General features: G+C 47.4%; 1 protein-coding gene and 1 long non-coding RNA gene across 13 annotated transcripts in view; one reads left to right on the forward strand and one right to left on the reverse strand.

Annotated features, from left to right (window-relative positions):
- Positions 1 to 20362, reverse strand: part of LOC309364378 (uncharacterized protein) — a 214577-nt gene that overhangs the window by 34773 nt on the left and 159442 nt on the right. The window contains exons 7-8 of one of the 12 annotated variants that reach the window (XM_081901516.1): positions 16446 to 16619; positions 16089 to 16262 (exon numbers count right to left, since the gene is read on the reverse strand). The exons of 8 other annotated variants lie outside the window; for them this stretch is intronic. In XM_081901516.1, the coding sequence (XP_081757642.1) occupies positions 16089 to 16262; positions 16446 to 16619 (348 nt within the window). Of the gene's footprint in view, positions 1 to 5181; positions 5245 to 8706; positions 8862 to 16088; positions 16263 to 16445; positions 16620 to 18908; positions 19270 to 20362 lie in introns of those variants that run through there. 3 more of the 12 variants (XM_081901529.1, XM_081901533.1, XM_081901528.1) reach the window with 3 other exon arrangements.
- LOC309365350 lies at positions 10391 to 13828 on the forward strand. Its single transcript, XR_014166041.1, has 3 exons — positions 10391 to 10457; positions 11741 to 12874; positions 13114 to 13828. It is a non-coding gene; the product is annotated as an uncharacterized lncRNA (long non-coding RNA).

Raw genomic sequence — 20362 nt, forward strand, 5'->3', positions numbered from 1 at the left:
TGATGATGAATGTTTCCAGCTAAAAAGAAAACTGCGCCAAACATTTAAAAATAATCGCACTAAACTAGAGCCCTCTTATCTTGATGAAAAAAGAAAATATCATTACATTCTGGCCGAAAAGAAACAGAAATACGCAACCCAAAAATGGCTACAATTATTTGACTCAATTCAGAGTAAAAACAACAAAGCGTTCTGGAACCTAGTGTATGGAGGACTGAAAGCCGAAAATCAACTAACTCTACCACCAATTGCAGAATCCAAATGGTCCCAATACTTCACATCTGTATTTAACAATCTACACAGTGAACTTAAAGGAAATGAAACCACTAAAAATAAAATTATTAAACTCCAGGAGTGGCCAAGGGTAGAGGAAGAGGAAATTAGAGAGATAGTTAAAAATTTCAAATCGGGGAAATCTCCTGGGCCAGACGGTCTACCAATAGAATTATTTAAGACCTATATAGATTGGTGGGCAGAACCCTTAGCCCAACTGTTTACGCTTATAGATAAATATGGGATCATACCTGAGATATGGCTAAGATCAATAATTATTCCAATCTTTAAAAATGGCGACCCAAAAGAACCAAGGAATTATAGACCGATAAGCCTTCTATCAGTGATAGGGAAAATCTACGCTAAGCACCTCTTATCTAAACTCCTTACCTGGATGAAAAATCTAAATTTACCAGGGAAAGAACAAATAGGTTTCTCCAAAGGTTGCTCCACATTAGACCACTGTCTTATACTTATGCATCTGGTTGAAAAATACAGATCCCAAAGGCAATCTAAGATATACGCTGCTTTTGTAGATTTTCGTGGTGCATTCGACTCAATTGACCGCCCAAAGTTGTGGAGGAAACTCGCAGAATTAAAAATTGATCAGCGCCTATTGATTCTAATGCAAAACCTACACTCTTCCAATACCTGTCAAGTCAAACTTAACATCAAAGGTCACCTTTCATCAGACATCCCAATCTCAAAAGGGGTAAAACAAGGGTGTATTCTTGCCCCCTTTCTATTTAATTTATTTTTATCAGACTTGCCAGATTACCTTCAAAAAATAGAATCACATGCCCCTAAACTTAATCAGAAACCAGTTCCTCTCTTACTATACGCAGACGATGCTGTCCTACTATCCTTAACGAGCTTGGGTCTGAAACGTCTTATATCTTCACTGATCCTCTATTGCGAATGTAACAAACTCTCTATAAACTATGAGAAGACAAAAATTTTGGTCTTCTCGAACGGTTGGAAATTAGAGAAATGGAAAATAAGAGGGCAAGAAATCCAACAAGTGAAAATCTATAGGTATCTGGGAATCTTATTCCAGAGCAATTTAGGGTGGGCAACCCATCGCACAAATGCCATAAAACAGGCAAAGTGCATCTCATCAGCAGTTGCCCGTTTTCATTATCAGAAAGGTAATCAATTTATTCCTGCGGCAAATCAGATATTTCAAACAAAAGTGCAATCCCAGATATTCTATGGAATCCCGCTATGGGTCCAAGCATATAACAATGATTTAAAAAAGATTCACTCTAGTTTTCTGAGACGTATTCTTGGACTCCCAGCTACGATTAAATATGAAACAATGTGTGCAGAAATAGGCATACACACAATGGAATATTGGGCATGGTCCACCTCAATAAAGTATTGGTTTCGCTGCCCTCCATCAAGTCTGCTCGCTGATTTGCTCAAAGACTCCTATAAATCAAGATGGTATCAGCACCTCGAAAAAAAGATTGAATCTTTAGGCATCGAGCTGGAGCCCCTGTACAATTCTAGTGAGCAATATATCTCCCATAATATCCTAACTAGACTAAAGGATGTCGAGAGACAAAATATTATGGCAGCTGTAAAAAAAATTTGCTCCCCCATATTCTATGAATTAAATATCTTAGATAGCAGAGCCAATTACGTCACTAAACTAATAATCCCAGCCCAACGTAGGGCTTTTATGCTGGCCCGTTTGAATGTTTTTCCCTCAGCATTTGTCAGGGGAAGATATCAAAACATTCCTAGAAACAAGAGACTCTGCAGATGCTCTATGAATGTCCCGGACACTGTAGAGCATATTCTCCTTCATTGCCCATTGTACAGTACGCTCCGTCAACGCGTGCTGTCCCCTCTTTTGGGTGGTCTGGAACCCCAGCAAGGTGAATGTGTGGGATTCTACCTATCCGACGTTGACCAAAGGGTAACGGCGGGGGTAGCCGAGTTTTTGGTAGCATTCCTCCAAGGAGCAGGTTAACAAGGAAAACCACTGACTCTATATGTATATATATATATGCATTTAGCAAACTGCTGCCTTTTTATATATATTTCAAGTCTTTTATATGTTATTTTCTCTTTTAAGGTTTTATTTCCATAATGCCTAATAAAGGTTTGATAAGTAGCATGCACACGAAAGCTCATACCAAGAACTGACTTAGTTGGTCTTTAAGGTGCTACTGGAAGGAATTTTTTTGTTTTGACTATGGCAGACCAACACGGCTACCTATCTGTAATTTTGTACAAAAATTACCATAATAAAGGAAAAGTGGTAAGGACGTAACAGAAGCAGAAGACATCAAGAAGAGGGGGCAAGAATACACAGAGAAGGAGGAGGAGGAGGAGAAGGAGAAGAAGAAGAAGAAGAAGAAGAGTAGTAGTAGTAGTAGTAGTAGTATGGATTTGATATCCCGCTTTATCACTACCTGAAGGAGTCTCAAAGCGGCTCACATTCTTTTTTCCCTTCCTCCCCCACAACAAACACTCTGTGAGGTGAGTGGGGCTGAGAGACGTCAGAGAAGTGTGACTGGCCCAAGGTCACCCAGCAGCTGTATGTGGAGGAGCGGAGACGCGAACCCGGTTCCCCAGATTACGAGTCCACCGCTCTTAACCTCTACACCACACTGGCTCTCCAGAGGAATTATACCAGGAAGATGGAGGGCACAAGGAGAAGGGGACGACAGAGGAGGAGATGGTGGGACAGTGTTCTTGAAGCTACCAGCATGAGTTTGGCCAAACTCCGGGAGGAAATAACCTAACAGGGTGGATCCAGTATCACCAAATAAATGAGGGCTTCAAAGCTGACATGAAAAAGGGTTTTGGGATTTCAGAATTGGATAAAGGATTACTACAAAACAAAACAAAAGTAATTTGTAAAAGGTATGGAACATTATTGGAGTGGAAGGATATGGATGAACAAGTAAAGGCGGTAATGATCAAATTGGCTATGGATTTAAGGAAACCTATTCAAGTAACATCATGGGGAAAATTATGGAAGGAGAGTTGGAATTTTATGGCTTGTGAAGCAATAACAGAAAATTTGATAAAGATGTTTTAAACAAGGAAATATTTCTTTACGCCAGTGGCAGTGAGAACATGTATTGCCAATTAATTGCCAAAAATTGGGGGGGGGGGGAGAAATAATTCTGACCAAAAAAAAGCTCTCTTTCGAGGAGGGTCCCTGGCACTCGGGGAGAGAACATAAATTTTGTTACTACTCCGGGTCAATGCTCTTTCCCCTTAATTCCTCATGAAGTTTCCTAATACCAGTTATACCATATGCCTTATACCATTTTCTAAAATTCTATGATTATCCCTGCTGTGTTTTATTTAATGGAAATTGAGACTGGTTTTCTAGGTGAAGCACACTGGACCCTAAGAGAAACAGGGAGAATAAAGATATTTTTCTACACATTGCTCTGTTTTTTTCTGTAACAATTTTGTTGTGTATTTAAATGATGGGTACAGTGGTACCTTGGGTTACAGATGCTTCAGGTTACAGACTCCACTAACCCAGACATAGTACCTCGGGTTAAGAACTTTGCTTCAGGATTAGAACAGAAATCGCACGGTGGTGGTAGCGGAGGCCCCATTTTCTAACGTGGTACCTCAGGTTAAGAACAGTTTCAGGTTAAAAATAGACCTCCAGAATAAATTAAGTTCTTAACCCGAGGTAAGGTAAAGGTAAAGGTACCCCTGCCCGTACGGGCCAGTCTTGACAGACTCTGGGGTTGTGCGCCCATCTCACTTAAGAGGCCAGGGGCCAGCGCTGTCCGGAGACACTTCCGGGTCACGTGGCCAGCGTGACATCGCTGCTCTGGCGAGCCAGAGCCGCACACAGAAACGCCGTTTACCTTCCCGCTGGTAAGCGGTCCCTATTTATCTACTTGCACCCGGGGGTGCTTTCGAACTGCTAGGTTGGCAGGCGCTGGGACCGAGCAGCGGGAGCGCACCCCGCCGCAGGGATTCGAACCGCCGACCTTTCGATCGGCAAGTCCTAGGCGCTGAGGCTTTAACCCACAGCGCCACCTGCGTCCCGAGGTAACCCGAGGTACCACTGTATTAATCTTTGTGTAAGCGGGGGAATTCACATAATAATAATTTTATTATCTATATGGTACTCATCTTCAGGTAAATCTTTGCAAGCATTCCCATTTTCCAGATGGAAGGACCTCCTCTCTTTTCAGGAGGGGGAGGGGAGGGAATGTTGGTTGGCATCCTTCTGTCTTAGGAGACAATGGAAGAGTGTGTCTTTGGGAGTGAGATCTGGGGGAGAGACATGTGTTGTTGCATCTGGGACACAGGAAGTGGTCTGGAGATGCAGAAGGGCTTTTCTCCTCCCTGTGCTCCCCCCACGTGGGAATGTTCCCCTCTGGCTGCAGCCTCTGTTCACAAAGAAAATTCCTTCCAGTAGCACCTTAAAGACCAACTAAGTCAGTTCTTGGTATGAGCTTTCGTGTGCATGCACACTTCTTCAGATACTGTGTATCTGAAGAAGTGTGCATGCACACGAAAGCTCATACCAAGAACTGACTTAGTTGGTATTTAAGGTGCTACTGGAAGGAATTTTTTTTGTTTTGACTATGGCAGACAAACACGGCTACCTATCTGTAACTGTCCACAAAGGTGACTTTTCCCTCCCTCTGAAGGGGGTTTATTTGCTTGACCCAAAGCCCCCCCCCCAAAATGAAGGCAGCATCTGGATCCCAAGGAAGAACAGAGCTGCATATTTCCTGCAAACTCGCCCCCTCCCTGGCTTGGCAGAGAGGACAAAGGAGGACCCCCTGCTCTCTGACTTGGGGGTCTCCCCCCCCCGGCATGATCTGAGAGGGACCCCCACTCATCCTCCCTGCAGCCCTGGGACCCCCTTCTTCCCAGGACACACTAAGGGGGCAGAGAGAGGAGACTCACCGCATTCCAGGAGGGGCACCAAGGAAGCCTTTGCAAAAGAGAGAGAAGAAAGCAGCCTCCTCTGCCTGCAGGAAGGGATGGGGGGGAGGGAGGGGCTTCTGCTCTGGAGGACCTTGCCCCTCCCCCTTCACTCCCCGTCCTCTCTAGGAATCCAGCTCTGCTCCTTTTAACCCTTGGCAAGCCGAGCGCCCCGAGTCCTCCCCTCCCTCCAGTTTTCCTCCTTCTGCGCCTGCGCTCTAGGGGCTGCCCCCTTTATCTCCTGGGAGGGAGAAGAGGCGAAGGGCTGCCTAGTGGCGGGAGGTGCCTTGTGCTCAGAAATGGCTCCCTCCAGACACCCCCCCCCAAAAAACACCCTCCAGCTCAGGGGGGGGAGGAGGGAGGGGGCTTCCCAGCCGGGAGACCCCTCCCCCCCGAAAATTCCCTCCCCCCCCCCAGGAAAATAGGGAGATGAGGAAGAAACGCACTCGCGATCTTGGGGGGAGGCCAAAATGAGATTTACTGTAATAAGCATCCTGGATGCTTCTGTCTCTATGGAGGCTTGCTGTATACTTGCTGTATACCTGAGCCAGGGAGTGCAGGGTATAAATGTACAGCAAGTTAAAGTAGTCTAGTCTGCAGGTGACTGCCGCATGGATCACCATGGCTAGGTTGGAAAGGGACAGCTACAGTACAGATCGCCTAACCTGACATAGATTCAAAAATTCCAGTTTGGCTACATTTGTGACCAATGCCTCCATAGAGACAGAAGCATCCAGGATCACACCGAGACTCCTGATGGCAGATACAGGGGACTATTGCACCCCATGAAGAGCTGGGAGTTGGAAAACCAAACTGAAATTATTCTGGCCAAGCCATTGGGCGCCCATCTTTAATGGGTAGTGTCAGGGAACTGACATCAGAGCGAGAAGCGGAGGCAGGGGTCCAGAGCGATGCCGGAGAGGGAACCAGTCCGGGGGGGGGGGGGAGGAATTCAGCGTGACACCAATAGAGAGGAGAGGGAGATGGAGGAATCGGTGTCAGGGCTCCAAGACCTTTCAACCGAAACCAGCGGAGAGAGCGCTGGCATGCCCCTACCGTCCCCTTACTTGCACAGACACGTTCCGCGCAGGGAACATAGGAGGAGACTTGGGGTCAAACAGCTTTTATGCTGGAAGAGATTCAAGAAACGCCCACTGATGGATTCTGCAAGTGACTAACAGGTCGCGGAGGGCGAGCTCTAACCCTAAACATGGTTGAGCAAACAATCTAACTAAACTGAAGGCAATTTACGCACAAGTAACCCACTCATAACCATTACAGGTAGAGATTCAGCCGACTCCGTTTCCTCCATCCCAGCACACCCACCTAAAAATTGGCCAATATATCCAGGGTAGCATCTGACCAGGGCCATGAAGCAGTAGATCCATGATGTTTGTGGTCAGATCTGTGGTTATGTACAAGATATTTGATTAAAGGATGAATTTGGGGTTCCCCAATACAAAAAGTGTGATGATCCATGAGGATCCGTCCTTCAAAACCACGTTTTTGGGCCACAGTATGGCCAGGAAGCCGTGGATCCGAGTTTTTAGTGGTGCAGGCTATGCCTCTGGCTACGACGTGTGATTTGATGGTGAGGTTGGGGTGGCCCAATGCAAAAAGTGTAAGGATCCATGAGGATCCGTGCTTCAAAAACACGTTTTTGGGCTGTGGTATGACCAGGAAGCCGTGGATCCGAGTTTTTTTTGTGGTGCAGGCTGTGCCCCTGGCTACGATGTGTGATTTGACGGTGAGTTTGGGTTGGCCCAATGCAAAAATCATGAGGATCCATGAGGATCCGTGCTTCAAAACCACGTTTTTCGGCCATGGCGTTGCCAGATAACCATGGATCCGAGTTTTTTTGTGGTGCAGGCTGTTCCCCTGGCCATGATGTGTGATTTGACGGTGAGTTTGGGTTGGCCCAATGCAAAAAGCATGAGGATCCATGAGGATCCGTGCTTCAAAACCATGTTTTTGTGCCACAATATGGCCAGGAAGCCGTGGATCCGAGTTTTTTTGTGGTGCAGGCTGTGCCCCTGGCCATGATGTGTGATTTGACAGTGAGTTTGGGTTGGCCCAATGCAAAAATCATGAGGATCCATGAGGATCCGTGCTTCAAAACCACGTTTTTGGGCCATGGCGTTGCCAGATAACCATGGATCTGAGTTTTTTGTGGTGCAGGCTGCGCCCCTGGCCATGATGTGTGATTTGACGGTGAGTTTGGGTTGGCCCAATGCAAAAAGCGTGAGGATCCATGAGGATCCGTGCTTCAAAACCACGTTTTTGGACCACCGAGTGGCCAGGTAGCCATAGATCCGTGATTTTCGTGGTGCAGGCTGTGACCCTGGACATGATGTGTGATTTTACGGTCCGTTTGGGTTGGCCCAATGTGAAAAGTGTGAGGATCCATGAGGATCCATGCTTCAAAACCACGTTTTTGGGCCGTGTTATGACCAGGAAGCTGTGGATCCTAGGTTTTTGTGGTGCAAGTTGTATCCCTGGACATGATGTGTGATTTGACGGTGAGCTCGGGCTGGTCCAATGCGAAAAGCGTAAGGATCCATGAGGATTCATGTTTTGAAACCACGTTTTTGGGCCATGTTCTTGCCAGGAAGCCGTGGATCCGTGATTTTTGTGGTGGATGCTGTGCCCCTTGACATGATGTGTGATTTGACAGTGAGTTTGGGCTGGCCCAATGCGAAAAGTGTGAGGATCCATGAGGATCCATGCTTCAAAACCACGTTTTTGGGCCACGGTGTTGCCAGGAAGCCGTGGATCCGAATTTTTTGTTGTGCAGGCTGTGCCCCTGACCATGATGTTTGATCTGATGATGACTTTGGGCTGATCTTGTGCAAAAATCATGAGGATCCATGCTTCAAAACCACGTTTTTGGGCCACGGTATGGCCAGGAAGCCACGGATCCGTGATTTCTGTGGTGGATGCTGTGCCCCTGGACATGATGTGTAATTTGACAGTGAGTTTGGGATGATCTAGTGCAAAAATCATGAGGATCCATGAGGATCCGTGTTTTTTAACCATGTTTTTGCGCCATTGCGGCACCACGAAACAGTGGATGCGTGATTTTTTTTGGTTCCTCCTACAGACTAAGATGTGGTCTACAGTAGCATGGTGTTTTTATTTTATTTTTTTCAATATAAAAATCATATGAATTCATGAGGATCCGTGCCTCGGATCCATGTTTTTGTGGTGCTGCAGCGCGGAAAAGTGTTGGATCCACGTTTTTTATAGTCCAGTTTGTAGGCGTGCCTTTTAGGTGTGATTTGACATTGCATTTGTTGGAATTATTCTTTAAAAAGTGGAGGATCCATGAGGATCCGTGTAGATCCGCCTTTTACGCAGACCCCTTAAAGACCAACTAAGTCAGTTCTTGGTATGAGCTTTCGTGTGCATGCACACTTCTTCAGATACAAAGCTTGCAGGAGACCCACCTACAAAGGACCCATGGAAAATGGCTAATCAATAAAGCCGCTTGGGGCCAATCATTTATACCTTCAGGTCAATTGAAAAAAGAGGCACTTTATGCCAGCCCCACACTCGACCCAAAGCGGATATTAGACGTAGCAAATGGAAAGAAATCGGACTTTTCAATACTGCCAGGGATGCCGGCAGAGGCGAAGGGAGTTTTCACCCAGAGCTTGAAAAGCGAGAGGCTTGAAGAGAAATCCGCCCCTCAAGGCCCGGGAAAGGGCCGCCTGGTCTGCCAGGAATCGCGGGCGCCTGAGACTGAGGCGAGGCAGTTGGGAAAAGGCGGGAAAAGGCGCTGAGGGGAAGAAGCGGCGGGGGGAGGGGCGCCTCCTCTCTCGTCCCTCAGAGACACAAGGGGGACCCTCTTGGGAGGGGGGCAGAAAGGAGGGCTCTCCCAGAAAGGGGTGGCAGGGGGGTCTCTCTCTCCCTTGTCGCAGGAAACCCCCCCAATCATTCAGTTTGTACAAACTCCACACACACGACATACGCTACGCTTCTGTGATAAATTCATAGAAAAATCAACCACACATCGGATCTGCACTGTTCCACTTTTATTTGACTCCATGAAGGAAGGACTACAAAATGGGGAAGAAGTGTGCATGCACACGAAAGCTCATACCAAGAACTAACTTAGTTGGTCTTTAAGGTGCTACTGGAAGGAATTTTTTAATTTTGTTTTGACTATGGCAGACCAACACGGCTACCTATCTGTAACTGGGGAAATGGTGAAGGTTTGATACAGGCCAGCCCAGCACATCTACAGGAGCCCTGCCCAGTTGCTATGCCAACCCTGATGGTCCTAGACCGAAGACCATCAAGATCACAAAGAACTTGCATATGGGAGTGGATTCAGCAAGGACTGGAATAAAGGACAATGATCAGATCTTCCCTCAGGGGGCAGCAAACTGCCAACTCCCCTTTGTCTCCTGGAAGTGACTCATGCGGAGGGGGGAAAGGGGGAACCAGCCAGGTGACAGGACACTCAGGTTACCACCATAACCCCTCCTTTCTGTGATGTATGTATGATGTTTCTGGGGGGTGGTCTTGATCTACAGGGTGACAGTTTCAAAAGTCTTTAGAAGGCCTTGCACACCCCGTTGCAACAGTTCAATAAAGGCCAAGCCTACAGGCTGCTGTTTTGCTCCAGTTATCCTGGTTGGTGTCTTTGTTTTTGTCCAAGGGAGCCCTCGGATTTTTCCGTTAACAGCTGGAGACTCCCCTTCTGGCCCCTCGGGGTCCCAGGAGCCCTTTCTGGATGGCCCTAGCTTGTTCCTCCCCCTCAGGCAGTAGTTCAACAGGAGAGGTCTCAAGGGGTCAATGGAGCCCAGTGTGGGGACTGGGGAAATTGCTGAACTGGGGTCCTCCCAGTCCAGCCCAGACAAGAAAGAGAGGGAGCTCTCAGAAGAGGAAGCCATTGCGGAGAAGAACCGGACTTGGCTGTTCTCTGCTGAGGGTCTCCTGCCTTTCTTCCAAGGCTTCCAGGGAGTGCCACGCCCAGAGGAAGACACAGCCCCCCCGAAGGGCCCTGGGGAGCAAGCAGAGCCTGCCTCAGTTTCCTTCCCCAAGGCCTTGGAGGAACCTTGGGGTACGGAAGGAGAAACCCCAAATGGAGCTCAGAGTCCTGGCAAGTGGGGAAAGGAACATGATATAGCACTTTCCAGATGAGTCTCGATACAATACAATATTCTTTATTGTCATTGTCCCATACAGAACAACGAAATTGAAAAAATGTACATCAGACATTCAAAAACCAACAAGTCTGCTATCCCAACCTGGTTAGCCCCCTAAAACTCTGATACCCCATAATTAAATACAATATACTCCCATAGAGACTACCTTACACTGCATTTAAAACCAAAATCGCATTTGGATAGAAACTGCTTCTCAGGTGGCTAGTCGTAGTCCTTATAACCCTGTACCTTCTTCCAGAAGGCGGAAGCTGAAAGGGATCATTTCCAGGGTGCGCACTATCTCTGCAGCTTTCTTCTCTAGCACCTTCTGCAAATGCCTGCAGGGCCATGAGTAGTATGCATGAAAACATCAATGCTAAATTGAGCAGATACCTGGAGGCAGCGCGGATTATTGTGGGGGACTTCACTCACACAGATGTGAGGGCAGCACTCCGCAAATCCCATCAGCACATTGAGTGTGCAATAAGGGGAGAAAGTACTCTTGGCATGGGTGTATACGAACACTGGACGGGCATATGAGGCGCGCCTCGGTGGCTCAGATCATGTGTCCCTGCTTCTGACACCAGTGTACACACCCCTCAGGAAAGAAGGCCAGCTACAAACACGGATGGTTACGGTGTGGCCTGAGGGAGCCTCTCAACAGTTGCAGGACTGTTTCCAGGAGACCGATTGGAATATGTTCGACCATCAAGATCTAGAAACTTCTACATCAACGGTCCTGGATTATATTAGATTCGGCAGGTAAACACGAGGAAGGCTATGGGCCCAGATGGGGTGGCTGGCAGGGGGCTAAGAGATTGTTCGGAGCAACTGGCAGGAATCTTTTTGAAGATTTTTAACCAGTCTCTGGCCCAAGCCGCCGTTCCACCCTGTCTGAAATCCGGTACTGTTATACCCCTGCCAAAAACACCAAAGATAGACAGTCTGAATGATTTTCGCCCTGTGGCGTTGACACCCATTATAATGTTTCGAAAAACTGGCAAGGAACCGTATCATATCTTGTCTGCCAGTAGGACTTGACCCTTACCAGTTTGCATACAAGGCAAAGAGATCCACGGAGGATGCTGTGGCTTTACATGCTGTCCTGACTCATTTGGAGAAGAAAGGGAAGTATGCGAGATTTTTATTTGTAGACTAGTTCTGCATTTAATACTATTCTTCCGCATAGATTGGTGCCCAAACTATTAGACCTGGGACTTCCATTGTGTTTGTGCAGGTGGATATTAAATTTTCTATCAAACTTTTTTATACGCTTTATATACAGCTAACTGTGCCCCCAAATACCCCATTAATAAAATCATTAAGTTTGCAGATGATACAACGGTGGTTGGTTTAATCATGGCTGGAGAGGGGAAGGTGGCCTATAGGAAGGATGTTGAGCAGTTGGGGGAGGGTACAGGAAAAATTTCCTCCTTAGCTGAAAGAAAACAAGAGATTATTGTGGACTTTAGGAAATGTAAATTGAATATTCAGCCACTCATTATTGAGGGGAAGTGTGTGGAATGTACAGCACTTGGAATCGCCTCCATGGTCCAGGGACTGATCCGCCCTGGCTTCTTCCTCGGAGGTCCCTTCAGAAGGAGAAGGGGTCCCGGGTCTCCATGGGGGAAAGCGTTCCTGAGGCCTGCGTTCGAGGCCAATGCTTTCACCTTTCAGGCTCCAGCCCACCTTCTCTCTGGTGTTTTTGTGAGTTGTAGAGACGGGATCACATGCATTCCCAAGTTTAATAAGGATCCTTTGAAAAGGCTGAGAAACCTTCTTCTTTTGCCAATGAACTTTGCCACTGCGTGATTTGTTGGGAACCAGATGCATCCACTCCAAAGAAGCTTCTGCAGCGCCTTGGCATTGAAGACCCAGAAAAAGAGACGGAGGGGAATGTGTGGGTCACAAGGTGGGAGTCGTTGGAAAGGAGTCGCTGGGAGAGGCAGAAGGTTGTGTTGAGCAGGCGAGGGAAGAGCAGGAGGAGAGAGAAAGAGCCCCAGGGAAAGAGGAGGTTGGGCTGAGCTGGTGTGGGAATGAGAGGCAGAGAATGCAAAGCAACTCCGGAAACGGTGAACAACTCAAGCTATGATCTCGTTTGAGGAACGGGAATTAAGATGCCTTCTTCCCCATCCCCGGTGGATTAAAATGTCCAAAGATTTGGAAAAAAAGAAAGAAGAGGAAGCAGGATTGGATGAACATTATAAGAGACCAGAATTTTCCATTGTGACTTGGCTGAGATTTGTTGGAACAGTTTTTTAAAGGCTTTATAGAAACTGGACCTAGAAGCTGGAGAAACACTGATTTGGATTATTAGACGATCATTATAAGAATCATATTGCACTGTCTGAGTTGGTTAAGATTTGAAAGCTGGGCTAGGAAGGGAGATGAAGGGAATGTGTCATCTTGGTGAAGAGAAGAAGAGTTTGGATTTGATTTCCTGCTTTATCACTACCCGAAGGAGTCTCAAAGCGGCTAACGTTCTCCTTTCCCTTACTCCCCCACAACAAACACTCTGTGAGGTGAGTTACAGATAGGTAGCCGTGTTGGTCTGCCATAGTCAAAACAAAACAAAAATCCTTCCAGTAGCACCTTAAAGACCAACTAAGTCAGTTCTTGGTATGAGCTTTCGTGTGCATGCACACTTCTTCAGATACACAGAAGAAAAAGTGTGCATGCACACGAAAGCTCATACCTAGAACTAACTTAGTTGGTCTTTAAGGTGCTATTGGAAGGATTTTTGTTTTGTTTTGTCTGTGAGGTGAGTGGGGCTGAGAGACTTCAGAGAAGTGTGACTGGCCCAAGGTCACCCAGCAGCTGCAGGTGGAGGAGCAGAGACGCGAACCCGGTTCCCCAGATTACGAGTCCACCGCTCTATGCTAAATACCACTTACCATTGTATGCTAAATACAGCTGGGTTTATTCTGGAGTGCAAATTATGAATAATTGTTGCTACAGATTATTTTCAGACGGAGATGGGAGTTTTCTTTTCGGTGCCTGCCCTGTGGAACACCCTCCCAGCAGATGTGAAAGGAAAAAACAACTACCAGACTTTAAGAAAACATCTGAAGGCAGCCCTGTTTAGGGAAGCTTTTAATATTTGATGGATTACTGTATTTTAATATTTTGTTGGAAGCTGCCCAGAGTGACTGAGGAAACCCAGCCAGATGGGAAGGGTATCAATAAATCATCATCATCATCAATTTTTTTTGTATTTTTTATATTTTCTATTAAGATTCCTTTATTTTGAATTTAGGAGGACACACATAGGAAGAGGAGAGTTGGAGGTGCGAGGGACCTGCAAGGAACGCAGGGAAGGAAGGATCTCTCAGGGTGGGATACGGGGAGAAGAGGGGGTCACACAGGGGAGAGGTAGGGGAGCCTGTCTTTCTATGGGTTGACGAATGATATGATATATATGATACAAAGGTCATAAACAGTATTTTTAGTTTATATCCCCCCTTTCTCTTTTCTATACAATTGTATTTTGTAAGGGGTGTTTAATATTTTTTGTTTTATTTATCTTTTTTGCTTTCCCCTCTGTATGAATTCTGCGATGCGAAGTGAGATGGGAGCTCTTTCTGAAGCTCTTTCCACATTTCAAGCACTGATAGGGTTTCTCCCCTGTATGAGTTTTTTGATGCAAAGTGAGCTTTGTTCCCTCTCGGAAGTTCTTCCCACATTCGAAGCACTGATAGGGCTTTTCTCCTGTATGAATTCTTTGATGGGAAGTGAGACTGTTCCTCTGACTGAAGCTCTTTCCACATTCCAAGCACTGATAGGGTTTCTCCCCTGTATGAGTTCTTTGATGCAAAGTGAGTTTCGTCCGCTCCCGGAAGTTCTTCCCACATTCCAAGCAGTGATACGGTTTCTGCCCTCTATGAATTCTTTGATGGTAAGTGAGACTGTCCTTCCACTTGAAGCTCTTCCCGCATTCGAAGCACTGATAGGGTTTTTCTCCTGTATGAGTTCTTTGATGCAAAGTGAGCTTGGCCCCCTCCCCGAAGCTCTTCCCACATTCGAAGCACTGATAGGGTTTTTCTCCTGTATGAGTTCTTTGATGGGAAGTGAGATGAGACCTCTTTCTAAAGCTCTTTCCACATTGCAAGCACTGAAAGGATTTTTCCCCTTTGTGAATTCTTCGATGGGAAGTGAGATGTGCGCTTTGATTAAAGCTCTTTCCACATTTCAAGCACTGATAGGGTTTCTCCCCTGTATGAATTCTGTGATGGGAAGTTAGATGGGAGCTATCAGTGAAGCTCCTTCCACATTCGAAGCACTGATAGGGTTTCTCCCCTGTATGAGTTCTTTGATGCAAAGTGAGCTTGGCCCCCTCCCTGAAGCTCTTCCCGCATTCGAAGCACTGATAGGGTTTCTCCCCTGTATGAGTTCTTTGATGCAAAATGAGCTTGGCCCCCTCCCTGAAGCTCTTCCCGCATTCGAAGCACTTACAGGGTTTTTCTCCTGTATGAGTTCTTTGATGGGAAGTGAGATTCTGCCTGTGACTGAAGTTCTTCCCACATTTCAAGCACTGATATGGTTTCTCCCCTGTATGAATTCTTTGATGGGAAGTGAGAGAGCTGCTTTGATAAAAGCTCTTCCCACATTCCAAGCACTGATAGGGTTTCTCCCCTGTATGAATTCTTTGATGGGAAGTGAGAGAGCTGCTTTGACTAAAGCTCTTTCCACATTCCAAGCACTGATAGGGTTTCTCCCCAGTATGAATTCTTTGATGGGAAGTGAGATGTGCGCTTTGATTAAAGCTCTTCCCACATTCCAAGCATTGATAGGGTTTCTCCCCTGTATGAATCATTTGATGAGAATTGAGATGGGCCTTCTGACTGAAGCTCTTCCCACATTCCAAGCACTGATACGGTTTCTCCCTGCTTTGTCCTCTTTTGTGTGAAGTGAGGCTATTCCTTCGAACGAAGCTCTTTCTTTGATGGGAGGTGGACTGGGAGCTCTGATGGATGTTCTCTCCACACTCTGAATATTTATATGACTTCTCCGCTATGTGGATTCTGCTGTGCTCCCCCTTGTTCTTCCTTTCTAATTTATCACCATCTGCAATAAAGAGAGAAGCGAATTAGAGCCTCAGGAGGAAATGGATCTCCAGATCATTGAACCAAGTTAATTAATGCTTGTGATAGAGGAAGAACTAAAAATAGTTAGATGTGGGGCCTCTCTATAGTTTTCACTGCCTTTGTTGGCCGGTATTTACTGACATATTGCTTGGCTTTTATCTGGAATGGATTTTGTTCTGGCTCAATCCTGGAATACACTCCATCTCCAAGGTCAGTCATCTCTTTGGTCAATCAAATGCAAACAGAAGCAAAAACAACAAGCCTGACAGAATGTTCCTTGTTTTTAAAAGCAAATAAAAAGTTATTCCAAAAAGAACAAGACAACATACAGAGGCCACCATCTGCATTCAAACTGCAAAGCAGGATCAGTGAGTTGTCTGACATTGGTAAGGCATTCAGATCACAGAACTGGTTTTAGACATTTTGAGCTGCCAAATCATCACGTTGGCCGGGGAGCTGTGATCTATTCCTAGCTCAAATTGCCTGCAGATGACAAAGGAGCAGGCAGGCGGGCAGGTGGGGGAGCCCGAAATGGTGCCCCCCTTCTCCATCTCCATCTGCCTCCCCACCCTCCACCCTCTAGCTGAGGAAGCCCCAATTCCTCTCCGGCTCCATCCCTCCATGTCCCCATCTCCACTCCCCTGGGACTCACCAGATCTCTCGGAGGTCCCTGGGAGGGAACACTCAGAGGTTGAGAGGAGTGATGCGGGAGACAGCCTGACCAGGTCAACCGTCCATCTTCCCCCTTCCATCCTCGCTAGCTTTGCAGGATCCGTCTCTTTCATCCTTCCTGAGGAGTCAAGGAGCCAAAACAAGCTAGAGGGTCCTGAGAGAGAGGAAGAAGCAAAGGGAGCCTCAGAGGCCCTGCAGGGATTTTTGGCTGGAGGGGAAGCCTCCCAATATGTTGGGGGCCCCACCCACAGCAAAATCCCTGCTTTATCTCATTTCTGGCTAGAGAGCTTCCCCTCTTCACCCTCCATGTTCCCATCTCCCCTCCCCAGGGACTCACCAGATGTCTCAGAGGTCCCTGGGAGGGAATGCTCAGAAGGTGTGGGGAGCGATGCAGGAGACAGCCGGACCAGGTCAACCATCCATCTTCCCCCTTCCATCCTCGCTAGGTTTGCAGGATTTGTCTCACTCATCCTTCCTGAGGAGTTGAGGAGCCAAAAGAAGCTGCAGGGTCCTGGGAGAGAGGAAGAAGCAAAGGGAGCCTCAGAGGCCCTGCAGGGATTCTCCTGCCCTAGATATTCTCCTGCCCCTGGAGAAGCACAAATGGGGCAGCCCCTTCCCAAGAGAAGCCACATTTCTATACCTCTCCAGTGGTATAGAGTTGGATGTGGTCCAAAATGAGATGGCAAGAATAAATATTGACCTCCTGGGCATCAGTGAACTAAAATGGACAGGGATGGGCAAATTCAAGTTCAGATGACCATCATAACTACTACTGTGGGCAAGAATCCCGTAAAAGAAATGGAGTGGCCCTCACAGTCAACAAAAGAGCGGTGAAAGCTGTACTGGGATGAAATCTCAAAAATGATAGAATGATCTTGATATGAATCCAAGGCAGACCTACAAGAAATAGAGTACAGATTTCCAAAGAATAGCAAGGAGGGACAAGAGGGCCTTCTTAAACGAGCAATGCAAAGAAATAGAGGAAAACAATAGAATGGGAGAAAACCAGAGATCTGTTCAAGAAAATTGGAGATATGAAAGGAACATTTTGTACAAAGATTACCATAATAAAGGACCAAAGTGGTAAGGACCTAACAGAAGCAGAAGACATCAAGAAGAGGGGGCAAGAATACACAGAGGAGGAGGAGGAGGAGGAGGAGAGGATATCCCGCCTTTCACTCTCCTTCAAGAGTCTCAAAGCGGCTAACAACCTCCTTTCCCTTCCTCCCCCACAACAAACACTCTTTGAGGTGAGTGGGGCTGAGAGACGTCAGAGAAGTGTGACTGGCCCAAGGTCACCCAGCAGCTGCATGTGGAGGAGCGGAGACGCGAACCCGGTTCCCCAGATTACGAGTCCACCGCTCTTAACCACAACACCACACTGGCTCTCCAGAGGAATTATACCAGGAAGATGGAGGGCACAAGGAGAAGGGGACGACAGAGGAGGAGATGGTGGGACACTGTTCTTGAAGGTACCAGCATGAGTTTGGCCAAACTGTGGGAGGAAATAAAACACCTAACAGGGTGGATCCAGTATCACCAAATAAATGAGGGCTTCATAGCTGACAAGAAAAAGGGTTTTGCAATTTCAGTATTGGATAAAGAATTACTACAAAACAAAACAAAAGTAATTTCTAAAATGTATGGAATCTTATTGGAGTGGGAGGATATGGATGAACAGGTAAAGTCGGTAATGATCAAATTGGCTATGGATTTAGGGAAACCTATTCAAGTAATAACATCATGGGGAAAATTATGGAAGGAGAGTTGGAATTTTACGGAAAGGAACAGCTATGTCTTCAAAGCCCACTGGACCCTAAGAGAAACAGGGAGAATATTTTTCTACACATTGCTCTGTTCTTTTCTGTAACAATTTTGTTGTGTATTTAAATGATGGGTACAGTGGTACCTCGGGTTACAGATGCTTCAGGTTACAGACTCCACTAACCCAGACATAGTACCTCGGGTTGGGAACTTTGCTTCAGGATTAGAACAGAAATTGCATGGTGGTGGTAGCGGAGGCCCCATTTTCTAAAGCGGTACCTCAGGTTAAGAACAGTTTCAGGTTAAAAATGGACCTCCAGAATAAATTAAGTTCTTAACCCGAGGTACCACTGTATTAATCTTTGTGTAAGCGGGGGAATTCACATAATAATAATTTTATTATCTATATGGTACTCATCTTCAGGTAAATCTTTGCAAGCATTCCCATTTTCCAGATGGAAGGACCTCCTCTTCCTTCATCTGGTGGGGTGGACCCTCCCCCTGCCCTCAAGCCAACTTCAAGGGGCACCAGGAGGGGGAGGGGAGGGAATGGTTGGTTGGTTGGCATCTGTCTGTCTTAGGGGACCATGGAAGAGTGTGTGTCTTTGGGAGTGAGATCTGGGGGAGAGACATGTGTTGTTGCATCTGGGACACAGGAAGTGGTGCTGGAGATGCAGAAGGGCTTTTCTTCTCCCTGAGCTCCCCCCACGTGGGAATGTTCCCCTCTGGCTGCAGCCTCTGTTCATAAATGTGACTTTTCCCTCCCTCTGAAGGGGGTTTATTTCCTTGACCCAAAGCCCCCTCCCCAAAATGAAGGCAGCATCTGGATCCCAAGGAAGAGCAGAGCTGCATATTTCCTGCGAACTGGCCCCCTCCCTGGCCTGGCAGAGAGGACAAAGGAGGACCCCCTGCTCCCCGACTTGGGGGTCTCCCCCCACCTCGCATGACCTGAGCAGGGACCCCCATGCCCCCTCCCTGCCCCCCTGGGACCCCCTTCTTCCCAGGACACACTAAGGGGCAGAGAGAGGGGACTCACCGGATTCCAGGAGGGGCTTCTGCAAAGAAGAGAGAAGAAAGAAGGATGGGAGGGGGAGGGGGAATTTAGCCATGGAGGACCTTGCCCCCTCCCCCTTCACTTCCTGCCCTCTCTAGGAATCCCGCTCTGCTCCTCTTAACCCTTGCCAAGCCGAGTCCTCCCCTCCCTCTCCCTGCCTGCAGTTTTCCTGCGCCCTAGGGGCTGCCCCCCTTCCCTCCCTCTGCCCCAAGGAGCCCACATCCCACCAGACGAACTGCAAGGGAGACGGGAAGGGGGGTCCATGGGGGGGTTACCTCGGCTCTCCCCTCCCCCAACATCGAGGCTCCTGGATCCCGAGGAAAGGCTGGGAGGGAGAAGAGGCCAAGGGCTGCCCAGTGGCGGGAGGTGCCGTGGGCTCGGAAATGGCTCCCTCCAGACACCCCCCCCCCAGGAACACCCTCCAGCTCAGTGAGGGGGGGAGGAGGGAGGGGGGCTTCCCAGCCAGGAGACCCCTCCCCCCCGAAAATTCCCTCCCCCCCCCACCAGGAAAATAGGGAGATGAGGAAGAAACGCACTCGCGATCTTGGGGGGAGGCCAAAATGAGATTTACTGTAATAAGCTTGCAGGAGACCCACCTATGTTACCGGAAAAATCCGAGGGCTCTCTTGGACAAAAAGTAAAGACACCAACCAGGATAACTTGGAGCAAAACAGCAGCCTGTAGGCTTGGCCTTTATTGAACTGTTGCAACAGGGTATTCCCCTCACGTGCAGGAGAGAGGAAAGACCCAGAAGAATAGTGTGCAAGGTCTTATAAAAACTTTTGAAATTCCCTCCTCTAGATCAAGCCCACCCCCAGAAACATCATGCATACATTACAGAAAGGAGGGGCTGAGGGAGGAGTTGGTGGTAACCTGAGTGTCTTGTCACCTGGCTGGTTCCTCCTTTCCCCCTCCCCCTGAGTCACTTCCAGGAACTTCCAGGAGACAAAGGGGATTTTGCAGTTTCCTGCCCCCTGAGGGAAGATCTGATCAGAGTCCTTTGTTTGAATCCACTCCCATATGCAGGTTCTTTGTGATCTTGATTGTCTTCTGTCTGGGATCATCAAGGTTGGCATGGGCAGGGCTCCTGTGGATGTGCTGAGACAGTGAAGGGATTATGGCTGGTGACCAGGACTAGGTCACCCCCCTTTGTTAGTTCTTGTCATATGGAGTAAAAATAAAAATGGAACATTGCAAATCCAATGTATGGTTGACTTTCTATGAATTTATAACAGAAATGTGGCGTATGTAGTGTGTGAGTGTGAAGTTTATACAAACAGAATGATTGGGGTGGGGGGGTTCCTGCTACAGTTCCCCCCTTCGGAGATAAGATTGCAAAGGTGGCTACTTTGCAATCCTTTTCTCCGCACAATTTAAAGTGGTAAATATTAACCTGCTATTCTCCGTCCCAGATGCGTGTGTCCATGTGAACTTGA

Source organism: Podarcis melisellensis (genome assembly GCF_964234715.1).
Source record: "Podarcis melisellensis genome assembly, chromosome: 2".
Classification (NCBI taxonomy): domain Eukaryota; kingdom Metazoa; phylum Chordata; class Lepidosauria; order Squamata; family Lacertidae; genus Podarcis; species Podarcis melisellensis.